We start from the raw sequence: 17,959 nt of genomic DNA on the forward strand, positions 1-17,959 counted from the left end.
CTGTCGGGGGGGTGTCACTGGGAGGTATACAGTGTGTGTGGGGTGAGTATGGGGTGTGTATATGGGGGGGTTTGTATAGCGTTGTGGGGTGTGAGTGTGTGGGTGCATGTGCGTGTGCATGTGTGTGTGTTTGTGATGCGTGTAGGGGAGTATGGGTTGGGGGTGTGTGGTGTGTGTAAGTGGGCATGTGTGGGGTGCGCTGTGTGTGTCTTATCTCTGTAGCTCTCTTCACAACATTGTCTTCGCCCTGCTTGTCGGCCTGCCTTGCATAACTGAAATATGTGAATATTGAGTGTCCTGAGTGGAAGTGAAAATTACTTGCTACCAACTTTGAGATTTAGGTTAATCTGATGTTGCTGATCAAAGATTTTTTTGAGGAAAAGCAATTGAACGGACTCTGAAATCCTGTAAAGGGATAGAGGAGCCCTTCATTTGAAGTGAAAATCCTTTGGGGTTTTGTTCTGCAGCCTCCGAACAACAATGGAAAAAGCAAGCGATTGTTTCTTTAATGTCTTCAGTTCAAAGTATTATTTAACATAAACCATTTCTACATTTCCCAGCTATAACAAAACACATTTCAGATGTTCCTCACATCAAGCACACCACTGAGATTTCAAAGTTAAACCCTGAATTTTCTTCTACAGCGAGATACTGAGAATGGCCTGATAACCCAGGAGACAAATTTATTTTGCCAGGTTGTTCCTTTCATATATTTATTAGTTTGCAATAGGTTGGAGAAATTAAAATGTTTTCTCCATATTTTCAGCTAAAAGCAGCACTTCATTTATGCTTTCTCCCCGAGGCTTATGGTTGCATGAAAACAACTTAAAGTCATTGGAGGAAGTTAACACTCAGGTAATCCAGTTATTTACCTTAAATTAAATGGCTCCGTCCAGGAAATGAATACTCTTTGGGTATAGCAGCTTTTTAAAGTTCTACAAAACTGATGAAAATTTTATAAGAGCAAGTGGTACATAAACCTACTCCATCATAATCTAAAGCGCGTGGGGAAAGAGTGGGGCGATGGGGATAACGCATACATATGCATCTTACAAGCTAGGAATGTTAAATCAACTTATGGCACATGGTCTTAGCTGCCCATCCAACCTCGTCTCTCCCTGCCCTTGCAACACAGTCCTGCTTCTGTGTGAGGCAGCAGTGTCCCCGCCCCAGGAGAGAGGCTGGCTGCTTGCTTTCTCAGACCCTCCAGTGGCTTGGGGTGCCCTAGACTATGCGATTCACACTGAAGTCTACTGGGGGGCTGAGAAACCTCCTGCTTTTCCTAATTAAAGGGAACTCGTGCTTGGCACTGCTCAACCCCTTCTGACTTCCGTACTCGAATGCACAGTTGATGTTTTGGAGCTGGAAGGAAAGGCCAAAAAAAATCAGCGATGCTGGCCACCGAGCCAGTGCCTGCAGCCACCTCCTTCCATATCGGCTACTGTGCAGAAAAACAAATCCTTTTTGTTTCAGTCACTCTGGGTGTAGTTTTCTGCCACTGACATTCCTAATCCACACAAACACGTTGCCTGCATTTGACTTGTCCACCAGAGGGTCCACCAAGCACAATATAAGCAACTAAAACACAGAAAAAATAATTCAGCTTTACGGTCTAAGAAAAGAATCAGATGCAGGCAAAGCTGTAAAAGGCTAAGCTGGTCATCACTGAATTATTTCTATATTCAAATAATTACTTTGAATTATTATTTGAAATAGTGAAAAATTAAAGATGGCTGAAGTATTCAAGAGCAAAAGACTTAAATTATAATCATCTGATGACATATAATACCTCCATTATCATCTACATTTTAGAATAACTAAAGTTAGGTGAAATTAATAAGAATGTAGAGCAATATAACTTCAGTTATGAAAAGGAAACCACACATCCCCATGCATTAAAAAAATTCACCAAAACATTAACATTAGCTATCTGTGGATTATGCAATTGTGGATGATTTTCTTCTCCATTCTATGTAATTCCCCAATTTTCTACCATGGCTACTTACTGTTTCTAAATATCAGGAAAAAAATAACCTTGTTTTTAAAGAACCCGAGAAATGATTAGATCTCCATCAGCTATGTTAGGAGAGCTGGCTCTTCTGGAAGGCAGGAGAAAAGAAATGTAAAGGCTTATGCATTACAGAAACTGAGTCACAGGACTATAAAAAATGGTAATGCAATAAGAAGTTCAAGGGTCAGGGTGCCTGGGTGGCTCAGTTAATTAAGCATCGGACTTCAGCTCAGGTCATGATCTGGCGGTTCATGGGTTTCAAGCCTGGCGTCGGGCTCTGTGCTGACAGCTCAAGAGCCTGGAGCCTGCTTCAGATTCTGTGTCTCCCTTGCTCTCTGCTCCTCCCCCAACCGTGCTCTGTCTCTCTCAAATATAAATAAACATTTTAAAAAATTTAAAAAAATTTCAAGGGTCAGAACAAAGGAGCTCTTGGTCTCATTTTTATACTCCGTACTAGGGGGTTCACACTGAGCATGGCATTCTGTTCTGAATGGCACAGCTCCTGAGGAACAAACTGGAATATGGTCCCAGCCAAACGACTAGAGCAATGAAAGTCTGGAAACTGTCTCACAGGATGAATGGGGAAACTGGGAGCAGAGTAGAAAACTGGGGACATGATAGCCAGCTTTAGAAACGCACCGGTTTGTTTTAGCTTTTGTTTTGTTTTGTTGTGAGACGCCTGCTGCTCCTATGACGGCAACCAGGCAGTTTCCAGGCACCTCTGCTTACCCTTAGTTTTCCTCTTTTGCCTTAAGGGAGCTGATGCTTGCTTTCCCTCCCTCTCGGGGACACAGGAAGGACCAAAGCTGATCATAATGGAATTAGTGATTTAGAGCAGCAGCCGTGTAGTCATTATCTGGTAGGTTCTAGGGCCACGAGGACAGGATGCAGACCCTTAGTTTGTAGATGGCAAAACCGAGGTCCAAGGAATTGAAGCCACATCCACAGCAAGTGTCAGAGCTGGGATTCGAACCCACATTTTTCTAACTCTGAAGTCTATTTTCTTCCCACTATATCCTGCCACAACTCACATGGAAGGCAATAACACGTGGAACCACTTTATAAGCCCTAAAGTATCAAATAAATGCAACACATCAGATGTGTCTTTAGAACTCTGTGCAATTCTTAAAGTAAATTTTTATAAAATCAGGCTCAGAGGCAAGTTGTTAATAATAAATGGGAAAATTATACTTAAAATCCTCACAAGTCTGAGATGTAGGAAAGGAATTCAATACATGTTAAGGAGCTTCACTGGGCTGAACTCAAGCCAAGGGAAAGAAACCAGGGGGAGCCAGCTCAACTCAGTGTAGAGCACAACGGTTTGAACTGTCCCCCTCCCCAGGAAGTTGCCTGGCACCCAGGGAAGGGAGCACCCTGTCATTGCTTTCCAGCACAGCCATTGGAGATTTTCAGGAGGAACCCCACACTGATTGGAAGTGAGGCTAGAAGGCTCCTGAGGCCCCTAATGAAGATTCTGTTATGAGACGTCCTTTGTATTGTTTTCATTACTAATCGGATAGTTCCCCAACATTAGGCAAATGAGAGCCATGTGAAGACCGAGCCCTTTTATGCACTTTAAAATATGGTTTACTGGGGCACCTGGGTGGCTCAGTTGGTTAAGCGTCTGACTCTCATCTCGCCCCAGGTCACGATCTCACAGTTCATGGGATTGAGCCCTGCATTGGGCTCTGCACAGAGACAGTGTGGAGCCTGCTTGGGATTCTCCCTCTCTCTCTTTCTCTGCAAATCCCCTACACATGCTCTCTCTTTCTCTCAAAATAAATAAACATTAAAAAATATATGGTATACCATGTCATATAAGAATGATCACTTGGAATCGCCAAGGAGGACCAAAATAGTTCCAACTCCTTTGGCAGAGAAGGAATAGAATCTATATTCTGGTCACAAAGCTATACAGGAATGAGAGACGGAAAGGGTTGTGGATTCAAATGATGCCTACCAGACCCCCTTGCTGTCTGAAGCATGCGGCCGGTACCCACCAATTCGGAGGAGATGCTCTGTTTGGTCACGGTGCCCACTTCAGGAACACGAGCCTTCACCTGTGCTTTGATGTAGCACTTTTCTCCTCCAGCAAAACGGATTCCGGTGATGCCCTAGGAAATAAAAATTTATCCATCCATCTATCCATTGGTTCATTTACTCAATGTGTTGAGTGTCTACCGCGAACCGGGCACTGTTCCAGGCGCTGGGTATGGGCATGAACAGAACAGATGGCACGTCTGCACTCACGGAGCTTACCTCGTTGTGTTATTTACCAAAAATAAAAGGCAGAGGGAAAGTCAGGTGGTGGTAAGTGCTACGGAGAAAAATACAGCAGAGTGTGAGACAGGAATGACAGAGGTGGTACTTTTGACAGTGTGGTCGGGGAGGCCCCAGTCAGGGGCATGTGAACTGACACGGAGTATGGTCATTGCTCCGTTAACCCAAGCAGGCTCAGATGAAATGCTGCCTCGTCCAGGCAGCTTTCTCTGACCCTGATTTCCCGTAAGCTCTCCAGTCTTCATTCCCTCCTGTGGCACTTAGTTCTCAGTGCCTGTGCGGTCACTCCTGGTCAAGGTCCTGGCCCCACTCAATGATAAGCCTCTTTGACATTGGTATCGGAATCTTTTATCTTTCTGGTGACCCCACGAAGGTTCTCAAAAGATGGGGGCCCAATTAATTAATTCCATGGATTCCGATTTTTCCCAGGTCACCCAGCCAGGGAAATAGCAACACTTCCGACAACACTAGGAACTGACCTTTGTTCCTAGACCTTACCTGAGGACTCAGATGTTTTGTTCTTGTCCCCTGTGAGACACAAACAGTGTCTCCTCCTTGTCAGCCTAGGGACTGGCCTTAAGGGAAACCTCGTCCACGGGGCTCCGGTGTTGGCTGACAGCTCAGTGCCGATGCTACCTCGGGTGCATCAGGCACAACAGTACGTTCTGTCCCAAGAGTGTTTCCTTTCACCCTGCTGGTGAATTTCATGACGAGTGAGTGGCCAAAAGCAGTATGAAAGGCCTACAGATTTTATGCCCGAACAACATAGACACCAACAGAAACCCAAACCCCTCAACTTGTCAATCTGTTCAGTTGGGACAAATGTCAGGAAGATAAGGACCTTGTTCCAGCATCAGTGCCGCACAGTGGGGGAGGAAGAGCATTTAGAAACCTCCGGGGCTTGGCTCAGGACACTGCCCTCCTCGGTGAAGAACAGAGTCAAATGTAAGTCATGCTAGAAGACACTCGTGGTAAGTCTCACCGTTTGTAATCTGAGAGCCAGCAGCCCTGCAAACACTGGTGACAGAGCAGAGAGCAGAGAAGGAAAGGCTCGTTCTTCCCGAAGCTCCTTGTGCTCTCCCCTGTGGCCTAATTGGCCATGATCGCACATGTGACACGTTCGTCTTAGCATCACCTCTCACCCAGAGAGCGGTGGTAGCAACATCCCCTCACTCTCCAGGAGGAGGGACTCGAGGTTTACCGTGCGACTTCTCAACTCACTGCACCAAAGCCACCTGGACAGATTTTAAAACCACGGATGCCTGGGGCTCTCCCCAGAGATTCCCGTTTCACTGGCCTGGGGCAGTGCCCAGACAGTGGGATGCTTCAAAGCTCCCTGTGTCGTTACAATGTAAACCTGGGGTCGAGGATCATCGGGTTAGGGCGAAAACAACTTGTTCAAGGTGACAACATTCTTAAATGACTGAAACCACCTGCTGTAGACTGACTGTTTTTGTCCCCTCACCTGAGTACCTATGTTGAAACCTAACGCCCAATGGGGTGGTATTTGGAGGTAAGGCCTTTGGGAAGTTAAAGGCAGAGCCCTCGTGAGTGGGATTAGTGCCTCATAAAAGGGACCCCAGAGAGCTCCCTCACCCCCCTTCTGCCACATGAGGACACAGAAGACAGGCCAACTATGAACCAGAAACTAGGGCCACCATAGACCCTTATCAGCTAGTGCCTTAATTTTGGACCAGCCAGCCTCCAGAACTGTGAGAGTTTCCTGCGGTTTAGAAGTCACTCCGTCTATGATACTTTGTTACGGCAGCGTGCGTGAGCTAAGACACAGCCTTTGAATCCAAGATTCTTCTATACCACCAGCTCACCAATTTTCCCTTGCATCAAAATCACCTGGAGGACTTGATAAATAAAATAGTGTTGGGCCCCGCCCCCGGAGATTCTGATCCAGGTCTGGAGTGGGGACTGAACTCTGCATTTCCAATAAGCTCTTAGGTGCTGCCACTGCTGGTGGCCTAGGGAACACGTTTTGAGAACCACTGCTCTCTGCTCTCTCCTGCAGACCTGCTGCTTGTATTCTGCATGCACATCTAGCGCTCATGGTTTGAAAAACAGAAGGCAGTGGGGGAGAGTGCTGCTGCCCCCGTGCCATATGTCCTTTTCACTTCACACCCTTATATCCTCTGAATGTGAGGTGCGAGGGGGAAACACCATATAACCGTCACCATATCCCCCAAGGAGAGAGCTGATTCTGTCAAAGGATTCACAGCCCCGATGTGAATCTCGTGTTGAGTTAGTTCTGACAGTCTACACACTGCAAAGAGAGCCGAAGCCCCATAGGGATGGGTCCTGTGGGAAGGAATTCACACGTCTGAAACACCTTGTCTGGCTGCAAATCCATATCACGCAGCCAGATCTTTGAAGAGATTAAACAGCAGGAATGGAAAAGCACAAGAAAGCCAAGCAAACCTCCTGCTTCTGCAAACAAACAAGGCCTCAGAAGCTGGTGATAATGAAGAAATTTGCTAACAAAGATAATGAGGGAAGAGTCCAATGCTCTCACATTCTTTTAATAATTAGAGTCAGGCAATCTCATTGTAGCTGCACAGTTTTTCTTTCTAGAGGATCTCATAGGATTTCTGTGGCTTCAACCAGAAGTTCCCAACAAGTTCCCAAGAGGGCACTTTAGAAATCATTCAGGGAGTTCTGAGTTGTCACAAAGACTGGGGCTCTCCTGGGCTTCCTCAGGCAGAGCCCAGGGATGCTGGGCCCCAGAGAGCCCAGGGAAGCCCCGAAGACCTGACTGCCCTGGGGCCTGGGGGAAAAACCTGATTGCAAGTATCTGTGCCTACACTCGAACACCCTTTTACGTATAAAGACAAAGCGACTTTTGGCAAAGTTTCCGTGTATGATGATGACATTCTTAGGAATGCAATTACTATGAAAATAGAGAGAAGATGGTAGTTTTGCTCACTGTTTGAGAAAATAGGCTGGTATTTAATCTGCCAACACACCCCTAAGTCAGTCTGCATTTTAGGCTGCAGCACTGACAGCAATTCACCTATGGGAGCAAGCATCTGACTTCAGGATGTTTTTGAGTTCGTCAGGCTGAGCATTAATACTGAAGTCCAAGTTAGATTATAAGTTACTCTGGTTTTACTTTTCTTTTCTGTTTTAGTTGGGAGCCATGTTGACTTTTTAAACTTTTTTTGAGTATGGTTGACACACAATGTGACATTAGTTTCAGGTGTACAACATAGGGATTCAACAAGTCCATACGTTACACAGTGCTCACCACAGGCATAGCTACCATCTGTCACCATACAACCTATTACGATACCATTGAATCTACTCCCTGTGCTGTGCCTTTCATCCCCATGACTTATTCATGCCATAACTGGAAGCCTGAATCTCCCACTCCCCTTCACCCATTTTGCCCAACCCCTCATCCCTCTTCCCTTTGGAAACGATCAGTTTGTTCTTTGTAGTTATAGGTCTGATTCTGCTTTTTGTTTGTTTTTTACTTTTTGTTTATTCATTTGTTTTTTAGATTCTATATGTAAGTGAAATCATATGGTGTTTGTCTTTCTCTGTCTGACTTATTTCACTTAGCATAATACCCTTTAGGTATCTATGTTGTAGAAAATAGCAAGATGCTATCCTTTTTTTATGGCTGAGTAATATTCCACTTTATATCTATCTGTCTATCTATCTATCTAATCTGCCTATTTATCTGTACCACATCTTCTTTATTCATCTAATGATGGACATTGGGTTCCTTCCATATCTTGGCTATTGTAAATATTGCTGCAATGAACACAGGTGCATGTATCTTCTCGAATTAGTGTTTTCATATTCTTTGGGTAAATACTCAGCATGAGAATTATTGCATCATATGGTATTTCTATTTTTAATTTTTTGAGGAAGGGTTATGTTGATTTTTGAAATCACTAACCTACCTATCTGTGAGGTAGGTTATGCTATTTTATTTTTCTCTAGCTTTGTAAATTAAAACTTTCAAATATACACAAAGTTAAAAGAAATTGTGTAGTGAACACTTGTATATACATATCAGTTTAGTCTATCTTAATTTCTAACCAGGGTTATTATTATATAAATGAATCATTAAGTCTGAAAGGGTTGGCTTAAACCAATAGCATTGATACTTTTGAGGGCAAAACTTTTTAGAACGTAACTCATGCACTCTGAACAAACCCCTTTTTGTATTCCTTGGGGTACTGATGAAGACCTTCCTTGACCCAACTCTAGTCAGGTTCCTCTGAGTCCTCTTTTTGCCTAGGCCCTGACTGTGGGCTCTGTCGGCCAGTTTATTCCAGTTTTAGCAAGTATCCTGCTGAGTCTGCCTTGATATCTGATTACCTTGGCTTGGCTTCAGAAAAATCCTGTTGGTTCGGTTTAGTAAAGAACTACTGTACCTCTTAGTAACTTTCTATCCACTGATATCCCCACTCTGCTCCTTGGCTATAAATTGCCCCTTTTCCTTACTGTATTCAGAGTTGAATGCAATCTCTCTCCCCTACTATAAAACCCCGCTGTAGTAGCTTCCCTTGAACATGGTCCTCTTCCCTTCTTTAACAAGTGCCCTGAATGATTTTTCTTTCACACTATGGAGACTGGAGTCCTCTGTTCAGTGCTATTCCGTCTCAGGAGGGTTTTCTTCCTATTGGCTCCACTAAAACCTTGGTGTGGTCCTAGGTTACCAGAGGAGACTGTTCCCTTACAGTTCAGAGCCTTTCCTCATCTGGCCCCTGCCTCTGCTCCCCTTCCCCACCATTCTGCCATGTTGGGCTACTTAGAACTCAAGAGCAGGCCTGTGCATTTGTATTCAGTATTCCTCTGAGTCTCTACTTCTCTGCTGGTTGAAATCCTAATCATTCTTCGAGACCTGATTCAACTGTCACAACCTCTGTAAAACCTGCTTCAATGCCCACAGTGCACGCAACTGCCCCCTTCTGTGACCCACAGCACTGCGTTTATAGCTCTGTGGCAGCACATCTCCCAGGCTGACCCGAAGTCACTTCTGTGAAGAATGTCTGCGCCCCCCAACCCACCCCTCCCCCACCCCCCGCACCCTGGCCTGGACTGTAAGGTCCAGGAGGGAGGGAGCAAGTATCAGTCATCTTTGCATCCCTCATGCTTCATACTGTCCCATGCACACAGTAGGCCCTGAAAAATAAACACCTCTTGGATCTGACTGTTGGTTTAATGTACAGGAGAAAGTAATAGTGCCGGTACCATAGAGGCTGATTCATGTGTTTTCAAAAGTCCAGGCTTGTTTAAACCCATAACAGGTTCTATCCATCAAAAAAATGTCCTACTCACCAGTTCTGACTTAGAGAAATGTGGAAGCTATCAAAGAGAATTGATCAGCTTATAAAATATTTGTGGCCCTGTTGGCTTATGAGAACAAAACACAATCAATACCATTATTAGAGCCAGAGGATTATAAAACAGAAATATAGGCCTGGGATTAAAATATTTTAAAAGTATACTCCTGATTCATGCCCCTTTGAGAGAGATGGATCTTTTCTCATTCATCTGTGAAGCTACCTTTGCATATCTTGATACTGTGGCACATCATAGGTATTCAATTTTGTTCTGGATTGAATGATGTGTGTGTGGGAGTCACATTTTATCATTTTACATTGAGTAGTACAAAGAAAAAATGCTTTTGCCTTGTCCTGGGTCTGGCAGTAAAAGCCTTTAATAGGCCCAGAGAAATTATCTTTCTGCACTGACCAGAACCATTTGCAAAGCTCTGATTAAACGAAGTACACCGGTCACATACAGGGCTGCAGAGCCCTCCCCTCCCCCTTCCCCAGGCAGAGCAGAGCCAGTCTCTATCATGAGCAATACCTAACAGCACAGGAGTCCAAAGGTTAGCATCTGTTTGGTATTCAGTAGGACTTGTGAAATGCCTTTTGGCATCAGCAAAGGGAGTTCTTTCATTCAAATGAAGAGCATCTCTGGTTTTTCTCATCAATCGGCACAAGGTGGGTCGATGAGATGTGTGCAGGCCAATAAACTATCAGAAGAGACATTATTTTCAAGTGCCTTTTTTCATTATGGAGTCTCACCTACTCCATCTACAGATTTAACAGGAGAACACAAACAGTGATGCCTCTTTCCCGTCTTAGAACAGGAAGAGAAGAAGATATTTATGGCCAACAGGAAAGAGGGCCAGGAGCGATACTGTGATGCAGATGTCCACTGAAGCACAAAGCGTGAGGGCTAAATTGCCTGCAAATTGAACTTTTGAAAACAAATGTGTTCTCCCCTTTCAAAGCAGACGCGAATGTTTTATCAGTAATTGGCCACGGTCAGAAAACATAGGATTATAATAGAGGAATTACTCCACGCTAATTTTCTGGGTGAAATGGGAAATCTGAAGAATTGAGCAAAGTATGTAAATAGATCCCACCTGTTGTCGATAAGATTGTTAAGTCATTACAGTTTGCCTTTTGTCTCTAAGTTCACATCTCAGACTTTGCAACATTCTAGGATACTGAGTCTTTTATTCATCATGTTATAGAAAGCTGCTTGGAAAGAAATAGCTCTTTCAAATCCTTCTGCCAAGACTTTATATAGTTCCAAGAACTTGTTCTTTTCAGTGCCAAGGTGTTGTGTTTTTCATTCTGAAAATATAAAGGACAAAGAGTGGGCCTTTCTCAGAGGGAATATGCATGGGGGTCAGTGGCACCATGACTGCCATAAAGAACGGTTACATTGGGATGTGTGTGAGATGCTGCTTCTCTGAGGATTAGGAAAGTCTTCTGGACTTGCCTGGTTTAACTCTCTAAATGTGTGAAATATACTTACATTCTGGAAATCATTAACTTCAATTGCTTCTTCAGCTCCACTTCCCATTTTAAAGGTCTCCAGGTTGTTCCCAGCATCTATTTCCATTGACCCATCTTGTAATTTCCCATTGATACTCATGGTATAATGGACATTGTAAATCTGGAAGTGAACATAGGAGTCAGTGATGCTTTCCTTTTAGGGCAATTCAGGGCTTATCTTTAGACCTGCAGTATATGAAGTAGCTATCATATTTGTTAGAGATACACTGAATCATCGCTAGTCGTAACAGATTTAGATATGAGGACTTCATCCATACACCCATCACTTAATACAATGATTTCTTTAAAAATACCTTCAAAGTAAAATCTTTGGTAGTCTCTAATACTAATTCAAATAGCTCAGTAATTTGCAGTCCTGGCTGCATATAAAAGTATCTGAGGAGAGTCTCCACCTACCATGCACGCGTTTACCCTGAAAGAATCAAATCAAAACCTGCGGGGATGGGGCTTGGACACAGATCTTTCTTTTTCTGAGTCAACTCTACTTTGCAGCCAGAGTTAAGACCCATCGATGGATAAATGGTTAACTGGATTGTTAACAAGTCTGTAGCTGGCACCTCAATTTGAAAGTTAAAAAAATTTTTTTTTAATGTTTATTTATTTTTGAGAGAGAGAGACAGACAGACAGAGTGTGAGTGAGGGAGGGGCAGACAGAGAAGGAGGCACAGAATCCAAAGCAGGCTCCAGGCTCCAAGCTGTCGGCACAGAGCCTGACGCGGGGCTCCAACTCACGAACAGTGAGATCATGACCTGAGTTGCTTAACCGACTGAGTCACCCACGTGCCCCAATTTGAAAGGTTTTTAAAAATCCATTGGTTAAGATTGGGCACAGAGTGTGGTATATAGTCAGGACTTCAGGCAGGACTGAGATATGCCTGATACAGGCAGAGCAGCATTTGTGGAGTGCAAGGTCAGTGTGCACATCTGTTTCAGCTCAAAGTGGGAGTTAGTCATTTTAATGACTATGGGACAGGCATATGGTATTGTAGAGCATTATGTTATGAGACGTGTCGGGGAAGAAGGGACGGAGACTTGGCCTCAGCAAAGAGCACTGGCCCAGGAATCAGAAAAACAAGTGGCCACCCCACTTATCCCTGGGTCTTGAGAGTTGCTTTGGGCATAAAATAAAGAAGTTGGCCCTCATAGACGGTTCTCGTTTATGTCCTTGGAGCTCTGAGGTTTCACAGCGGTGGCCCACAGGTGAGGGTGGCGGAGCAGGTGGGGCTGTGATGTGGTCCTTTCTCTCCTGTTCATCTGCAATTTAACTAGGTGGCTCTGCTTGTTGTCTCTTTTGTGTTTTGGATTTTTAAGTAAGATCTTAAGAAAAATAACTCCATGAAATATATATATTTTTAGTTTATGACTAAATTACATGGTCCAAAGGGCTCTCTTAGTTTAGACAACTTGTTAGTATACTAACTTAAAAAATAATTTACACACTGCTCCTGCTCAGTATGCTGCTGCCATGCTAGAACTTTCTTGTGTTGTGGAGTAGTGGGTGGGTCTTGTCTTCCCTTCCTGCCCCTCCCCTCTCCTCCCCTTCCCCTATCTTGCCTCTTTATTTTTCTGACTTAGAAGCGTGTGTGTGTGTGTGTGTGTGTGTGTGTATACATACATATATATCTTATATATAACATACAAGATATAAAATCTTTAAAGAGGAAGGACTAAGAACTGATGAGAGCCACTTGCTATTTAGTGTCAGGCCAGTAGGTCAGAACTGCAAATAGCTCAGATTCAATTCAAGTCCAATTTTCTCCATCATTATGAAGAAAGATGGCTACATGGACAAACACTGGAAGAAGTATTTGATATTACTGGATCATTACTTGTAAAAACTCATTATCACAAGACCCATGGAGCACAGTTTTATTTTACCAGCAGAGAAGTAGAAATGGCTTGGCTAGCCAGTACCCTTTCGGGCACCGGCCTTCATTCAGCAGAACAGAAGATACCAGCACACTGTTTCAGCTAACCGTGGGTCAGTGCCCTTCCTTCCGTCCTGGTGAACTTCGATCCCTGCAGCATACTGTCCTCCGGGCTTGCCTGATCCTGAGAACCACTTCTGGAGTTTCTGATTTAGGGGGGCTGGAGCAGCGCCCACCAGCCTGTGTTCACTTTGCATCTCAGGTGGTCCTTCTGATCAGCCCAGTTTGGGAAACCTGTTTTCTTTGGCTGGGTCCGTGCTTTTTGCAGGTAAGGTTTAGAAAGCAGGCTCTGTTCTGTCCCTGTGCTCTCTGAGCAGCCACTGTTCACATGGGCTAAGGATGACTGTCAAAAGGAGTATAGCAGACGACATTTGTGGGAGTTCCAGCCACAAGCATCCTTCACTCATGCAGTAAGAGGCTGTGTGTGTGTGTGTGTGTGTGTGTGTGTGTGTGTGTTTGCATGTGTGTGAGAGAGAGAGGGAGAGGGAGAGAGAGAAAGCATTGCACATAAGTTTTACTATTAAGGCAATGCAAGATCTCAGAAATGAACAGTTTGTAAGTTCTTAGCAGATCTTAAGGAGACAAAATTCTAACACTAGGAGAGTGGTTTGTGGTCCTAATTTTACTTCCCTCCACCACCACCCCACTACCTTTGTGCCAGCAGAAGCTCCCTAACTAGACACAGGTATTGCATCATTTGTTTTTTTCTTATTATTTATTTAGGTTAATTAATTAATTAATTGACAGAGAGAGAGAATGAGGGGGAAGGGCAGAGGGTGGGAGAGAGAGAGAGAGAGAGAGAGAGAGAGAGAATCCCAAGCAGGCTCTGCACTCCACACTGAGCCCCATGCAGGGCTCAATCTCACAACGGTGAGATCATGACCTGAGCCGAAATCAAGAGTTGGGACGCTTAACCAACTGAGCCACCCAGGTGTCCCGGGTATTGCATCATTTGTAATGTAGCTTTAGCCCATTCTTTATGAGGAGGACACTGTCTCCATGGGGCAGCAGTGAGAGGTCTGTGCCCTCCTGAAGGGAATGGCGGGAGGGTAAACAGTCCACAGTTATTTCCAAAGTACTGGGCCCTACGCTCCGAAGGAGACTGGGCTGGTGGAGCAGGAATCACCTTGTCTGCTCTGAGCCGGTGGAGCTGTGGGGCATTTTCTAAGTACAATGAAGTTTATTGTTTGCCAAAATTCTGCTCAATATGGTGCTTTTTACAGCCAAGAATATTTGCTAATGAGTTTCTAATGACGTCTGGGTTCTATAAGATGAATTACATAACATTTGGGACAATATCTAGAAAAATCAGTCTGAGAACAAAGGCCCCAAGCAATGATCTCATTCCCTCATCCCACAAGGTAGGATGGTCAGCTATCTCATATTGGCGAGGCTATCCCAGATTTCAATGCCTGTTCCGTTTACGATAACGTGGGTGAGACCTGGCTTCGAAATTTGAGCTCCGTCCCTTGTTCCCAGTTATTAGCACTCTGATGTTTCCACAGTCCTGCAGCTGACTTCCAGTAAACCTGTCCTAAGGGGATTTACGCATATGAAAGGGATAGGAGGTGAATTACAGCTGGTTCTCCTCTATAAGCTAATATAGAAGAACAGAGGCATGGATAATCCCCAAAGAGTGGGCAGTCCATTTGGTGGGGGATGTCTTTTTGTTTGACAGAGACTTACCTTTCTGGATTACATTATGTCTGGGCTATTTACACTTCCAGGGAAAGTGGCCCTGTGCATGTACTATGCATAGATGGTGCCAAACGTACTCTATTTTGTGTTTTGTGATTTGTTTTTCAGACTTGGGTGAGATAGATCAGCGCCAAAAATTTTGGGAGTAAAAAATGTCTATCATGATTTTCTTCATTCTTCTGCCTGTAGAGGAAATAGCAATAACTTCATTTTTGGCCAGAAAATGTGATTCACTATTCCTCTGTATTCTTAGAATTTAATACTGCTTGCTCTCTTGGACCAGACTCTTGGGGTAAAGTAGAAGATGAAAAGAGGGAGCCCTACTTAGTCAGTATGATCATTCCATCTCTCTTTTTAGAAGCTTGTCAGTTAGTTGTGTTTGCCTTGAATAATTAAATGCCAAATGGTATTCATTTTAATATACATCATGCCTAAAATCTTTACCCTCCAAAAAGCAAAGCTATTTTTATCTCCAAATGACCTGTACCACTGAGGTTCTGTCATCGAAAAGACAGCTTTTACATTCGAATACCATACAATTTCCCAAAGGGTGACAATCAGAAACCCTGCTATTAATGGAGATGTAGATCTTGAAATTGTTCTCCTGTTCAGATTTGCTGCTTTCAAACATGAGCATTTGGCCTAACTTTTCTATTTAAAATACAAATACATTACAGCACTTTTCAAATACACACAAAAATACTGTGCAATTCTGATCTTACAAATCGATGCTTGTAAATTTGATATAGTCTCTAAAACAGACTCAGCGCTAAATGGCATGATTATCTACAGTAGGCATTTGAGTTAAAAATACAAATTATGCAGTGACTGCGGAAGATGTGATGTGTAAAATGGTTGAATTGCTTTCAGCACCATTTTCTCTAAGTACTGGAATTCGTTCATGCTTTGAGTTTCATGGTTGGGGGGGGGTTCCCCCGCAAACAGCAGCCACAGCTCCTCTGAGGGAAGTGATTAAGAAACAGCCCTTTGTGTGCACCCTGGTGATGGAATTCTTTTCCATTAGTCGAAATAAGCTTATACCAGGCCTGGCAATGGTCATCAAGATAAAATGTCCCCCTTTATATAGGTGAACAAAATTCAGAGTATTTAGAGAACACCCTGGAACTCTGCCCAGTCAAGCTAGAAGCAGTTTTTATACTCCTTGAGAGATGGTGGAGCTATAAAATAGTTACATACAAAGAAAGTGGGACAGCAGTTAGTGAAACATTTACCGTTAAATCACACGTGACTAGGCCAGAATTGATTTTTAAAGAGATTTGCCACCTTTAAGGAATTTCTTTTCCTTAGGGCAAGAGAGAAGGGAGCATTCATGGATAGGTCTTATGCAATAAACAGACAAAAACTCCTGAAAATTCAGATTCATCCCCAATACTGGGTCTGAATGTTACTCCACTATCTTTGTCCTAGGTTCTTAAAGTCACAGCCCTTCTCAGCTGGGAGAGGTCCTACAGATCATTGAATTCCATTTCTAACCCAAGGTATGAGGCCAGAGGGGTGCGGTGCCTCACCCACAGTCACACAGTCACACGACTGCAAGCGATCCGCTGAGACCGGCAGAAAATGGCTTTCCCCTACCTGTCCATGGATTTTCCCGCTACTCTACCTTTTAATATTCTCTGTTAAAACCCTGACTTGCTTTTCTACAAAGTAGCCGAGAGCAGAGAGCAGCGCGGCCGTGTGGGAGGGAAGAAGGGAGAAGGTGCCCCGAGGGGACCCAGAGGAAAGCTCGAGCTGGGGCGAGCCGCCTGCTCCGGCCCTGCGCTCTGGCTCCACCTAGAGGTGAACGTGCGGGTGATAGCGAGGACCCCGCCGCCCCGCGCGCCTCCCGGCCCCGCGCGCCTCCCCGCCCCGCGCACCCGCTCTCGCCCTCGCCCTGGGGTCCGCACTCCTGAGCGACGCCCTCTGGACTTACGTGATTGTCGCTCCCCTTCCAGAAGTAGAAGGCCCCGATGGTCCCGAAGAGCAGCAGCACCGCCCCCGAAATGAGAACCACAGCTCCGAGCTTGAGCAGCCGCGCGGGGCTGGAGGGCTTCACGGTCACCGTGGCGTACGCCTGAGGACCCGGGCCGGGGGTGGGGGGAGCACGGGTCACGTCTGCGCCGCGCCGCCTGGGACTCGGGGCTGGGGCGGGGGACGGCGCGCCCCCTTTCGCGGCGCTCCCTCCCGAAGCCCCCTTGAACTCAGCGTGGATGTACGATAAGCAAACTTTTGGCGGAGCAGGGCCATCGCCCCGCGGCTCTGCACCCTCCGCCGGCCACAGTACGCCTGCTCCTGGGTCCCGGCCCACGCTCCCCTTCCCACTGGTCTGCGGATCCCGGGCCCCCTGCACACGCGCATATTTGGGGACCCACCTCCCACATTCGGTGGCACAAATCCCTGACTCCGGGCAGTCGATCCAGGCACCCGCTCAAAGGCCCGGCCCTGCGTGTCCACTGACCCGGCAGCGGGACCGGGGATTCGGAGCTGTACTCACCGGGGGACTGCAAAACTCGACGTCGTCAGGCCCCACTAGGGCGATGGGAACTTTGTCGGAGTTTTCTGTCATGGCTGTGGCCAGAGGTGCGAGACGCTGGGAGGCTCCGCGCGCGCCCTGGGCTCTGTCCCGCTGCCCCAAAGCGCCGGGCATTTCAACGCCGCGCACACGCGCGTGCACACAGCGTGCCCCGTCCCGCCCGGGCCAGCCCCGCGGTTCCCACCCCTTCCAGCGCCTCGCCCTCTCTCCTCCCTTCCCTCTCCCGCCCCAGCAGCAGTGTGAACTAGTCCTGCATTCCGGACGTCCCCCCTTCCCGCTCTCTCCGGTCTACTGCGCCCCCGCCCCAAACACCCTGAGTGTGGCACGGTGGGGTGGAGATGGGGAGGGATGGGTAGACCGGGAATGCTGAGTCCTGCGATCTCAAGAAATGGGAAAATGCGAGGACTCTTTTTACCATCCAAGCATCTCCTAAAATGTCAGAGGACTCTACTGTGATACCCAGCTGGAGGCCCATTTCCTGCCTTTGTGTGTGCCCTGGGAGCTGGTGGAACAGGACAGAATGGAGAGCAGAGTTTGGCATCGCTGGAGGGCCCCTGGGACTAGAGCATGGAGCAGGGCCTTGGAGATGGCCCTTGCCACCCCTGTCTCTAGGAGGTCTAGGAGAAGGTCTAGCAGGGGGGTACAGCGGTAGCAAAGGTGAAAGCCAAGC

At 45.8% G+C, this 17,959-nt stretch overlaps 1 protein-coding gene across 3 annotated transcripts in view; it reads right to left on the reverse strand.

Moving 5' to 3' along the window:
* The window catches only part of CNMD (chondromodulin), a 32,882-nt gene extending 15,423 nt beyond the window's left edge, over window positions 1-17,459 (reverse strand). Inside the window, exons 1-4 of one of the 3 annotated variants that reach the window (XM_045478262.1) lie at window positions 17,251-17,458; window positions 16,690-16,830; window positions 11,090-11,230; window positions 4,012-4,125 (exon numbers count right to left, since the gene is read on the reverse strand). In XM_045478262.1, coding sequence (XP_045334218.1) covers window positions 4,012-4,125; window positions 11,090-11,230; window positions 16,690-16,830; window positions 17,251-17,403 — 549 coding nt within the window. In that variant the 5' untranslated portion in view covers window positions 17,404-17,458. Of the gene's footprint in view, window positions 1-4,011; window positions 4,126-11,089; window positions 11,231-16,689; window positions 16,831-17,250 lie in introns of all 3 variants that reach the window. The other 2 variants (XM_045478254.1, XM_045478271.1) reach the window with 2 other exon arrangements.
* Between the last annotated feature and the right edge of the window lie 500 nt (window positions 17,460-17,959).

The sequence above is a fragment of the Leopardus geoffroyi genome, chromosome A1 (assembly GCF_018350155.1).
Source record: "Leopardus geoffroyi isolate Oge1 chromosome A1, O.geoffroyi_Oge1_pat1.0, whole genome shotgun sequence".
Lineage (NCBI taxonomy): Eukaryota > Metazoa > Chordata > Mammalia > Carnivora > Felidae > Leopardus > Leopardus geoffroyi.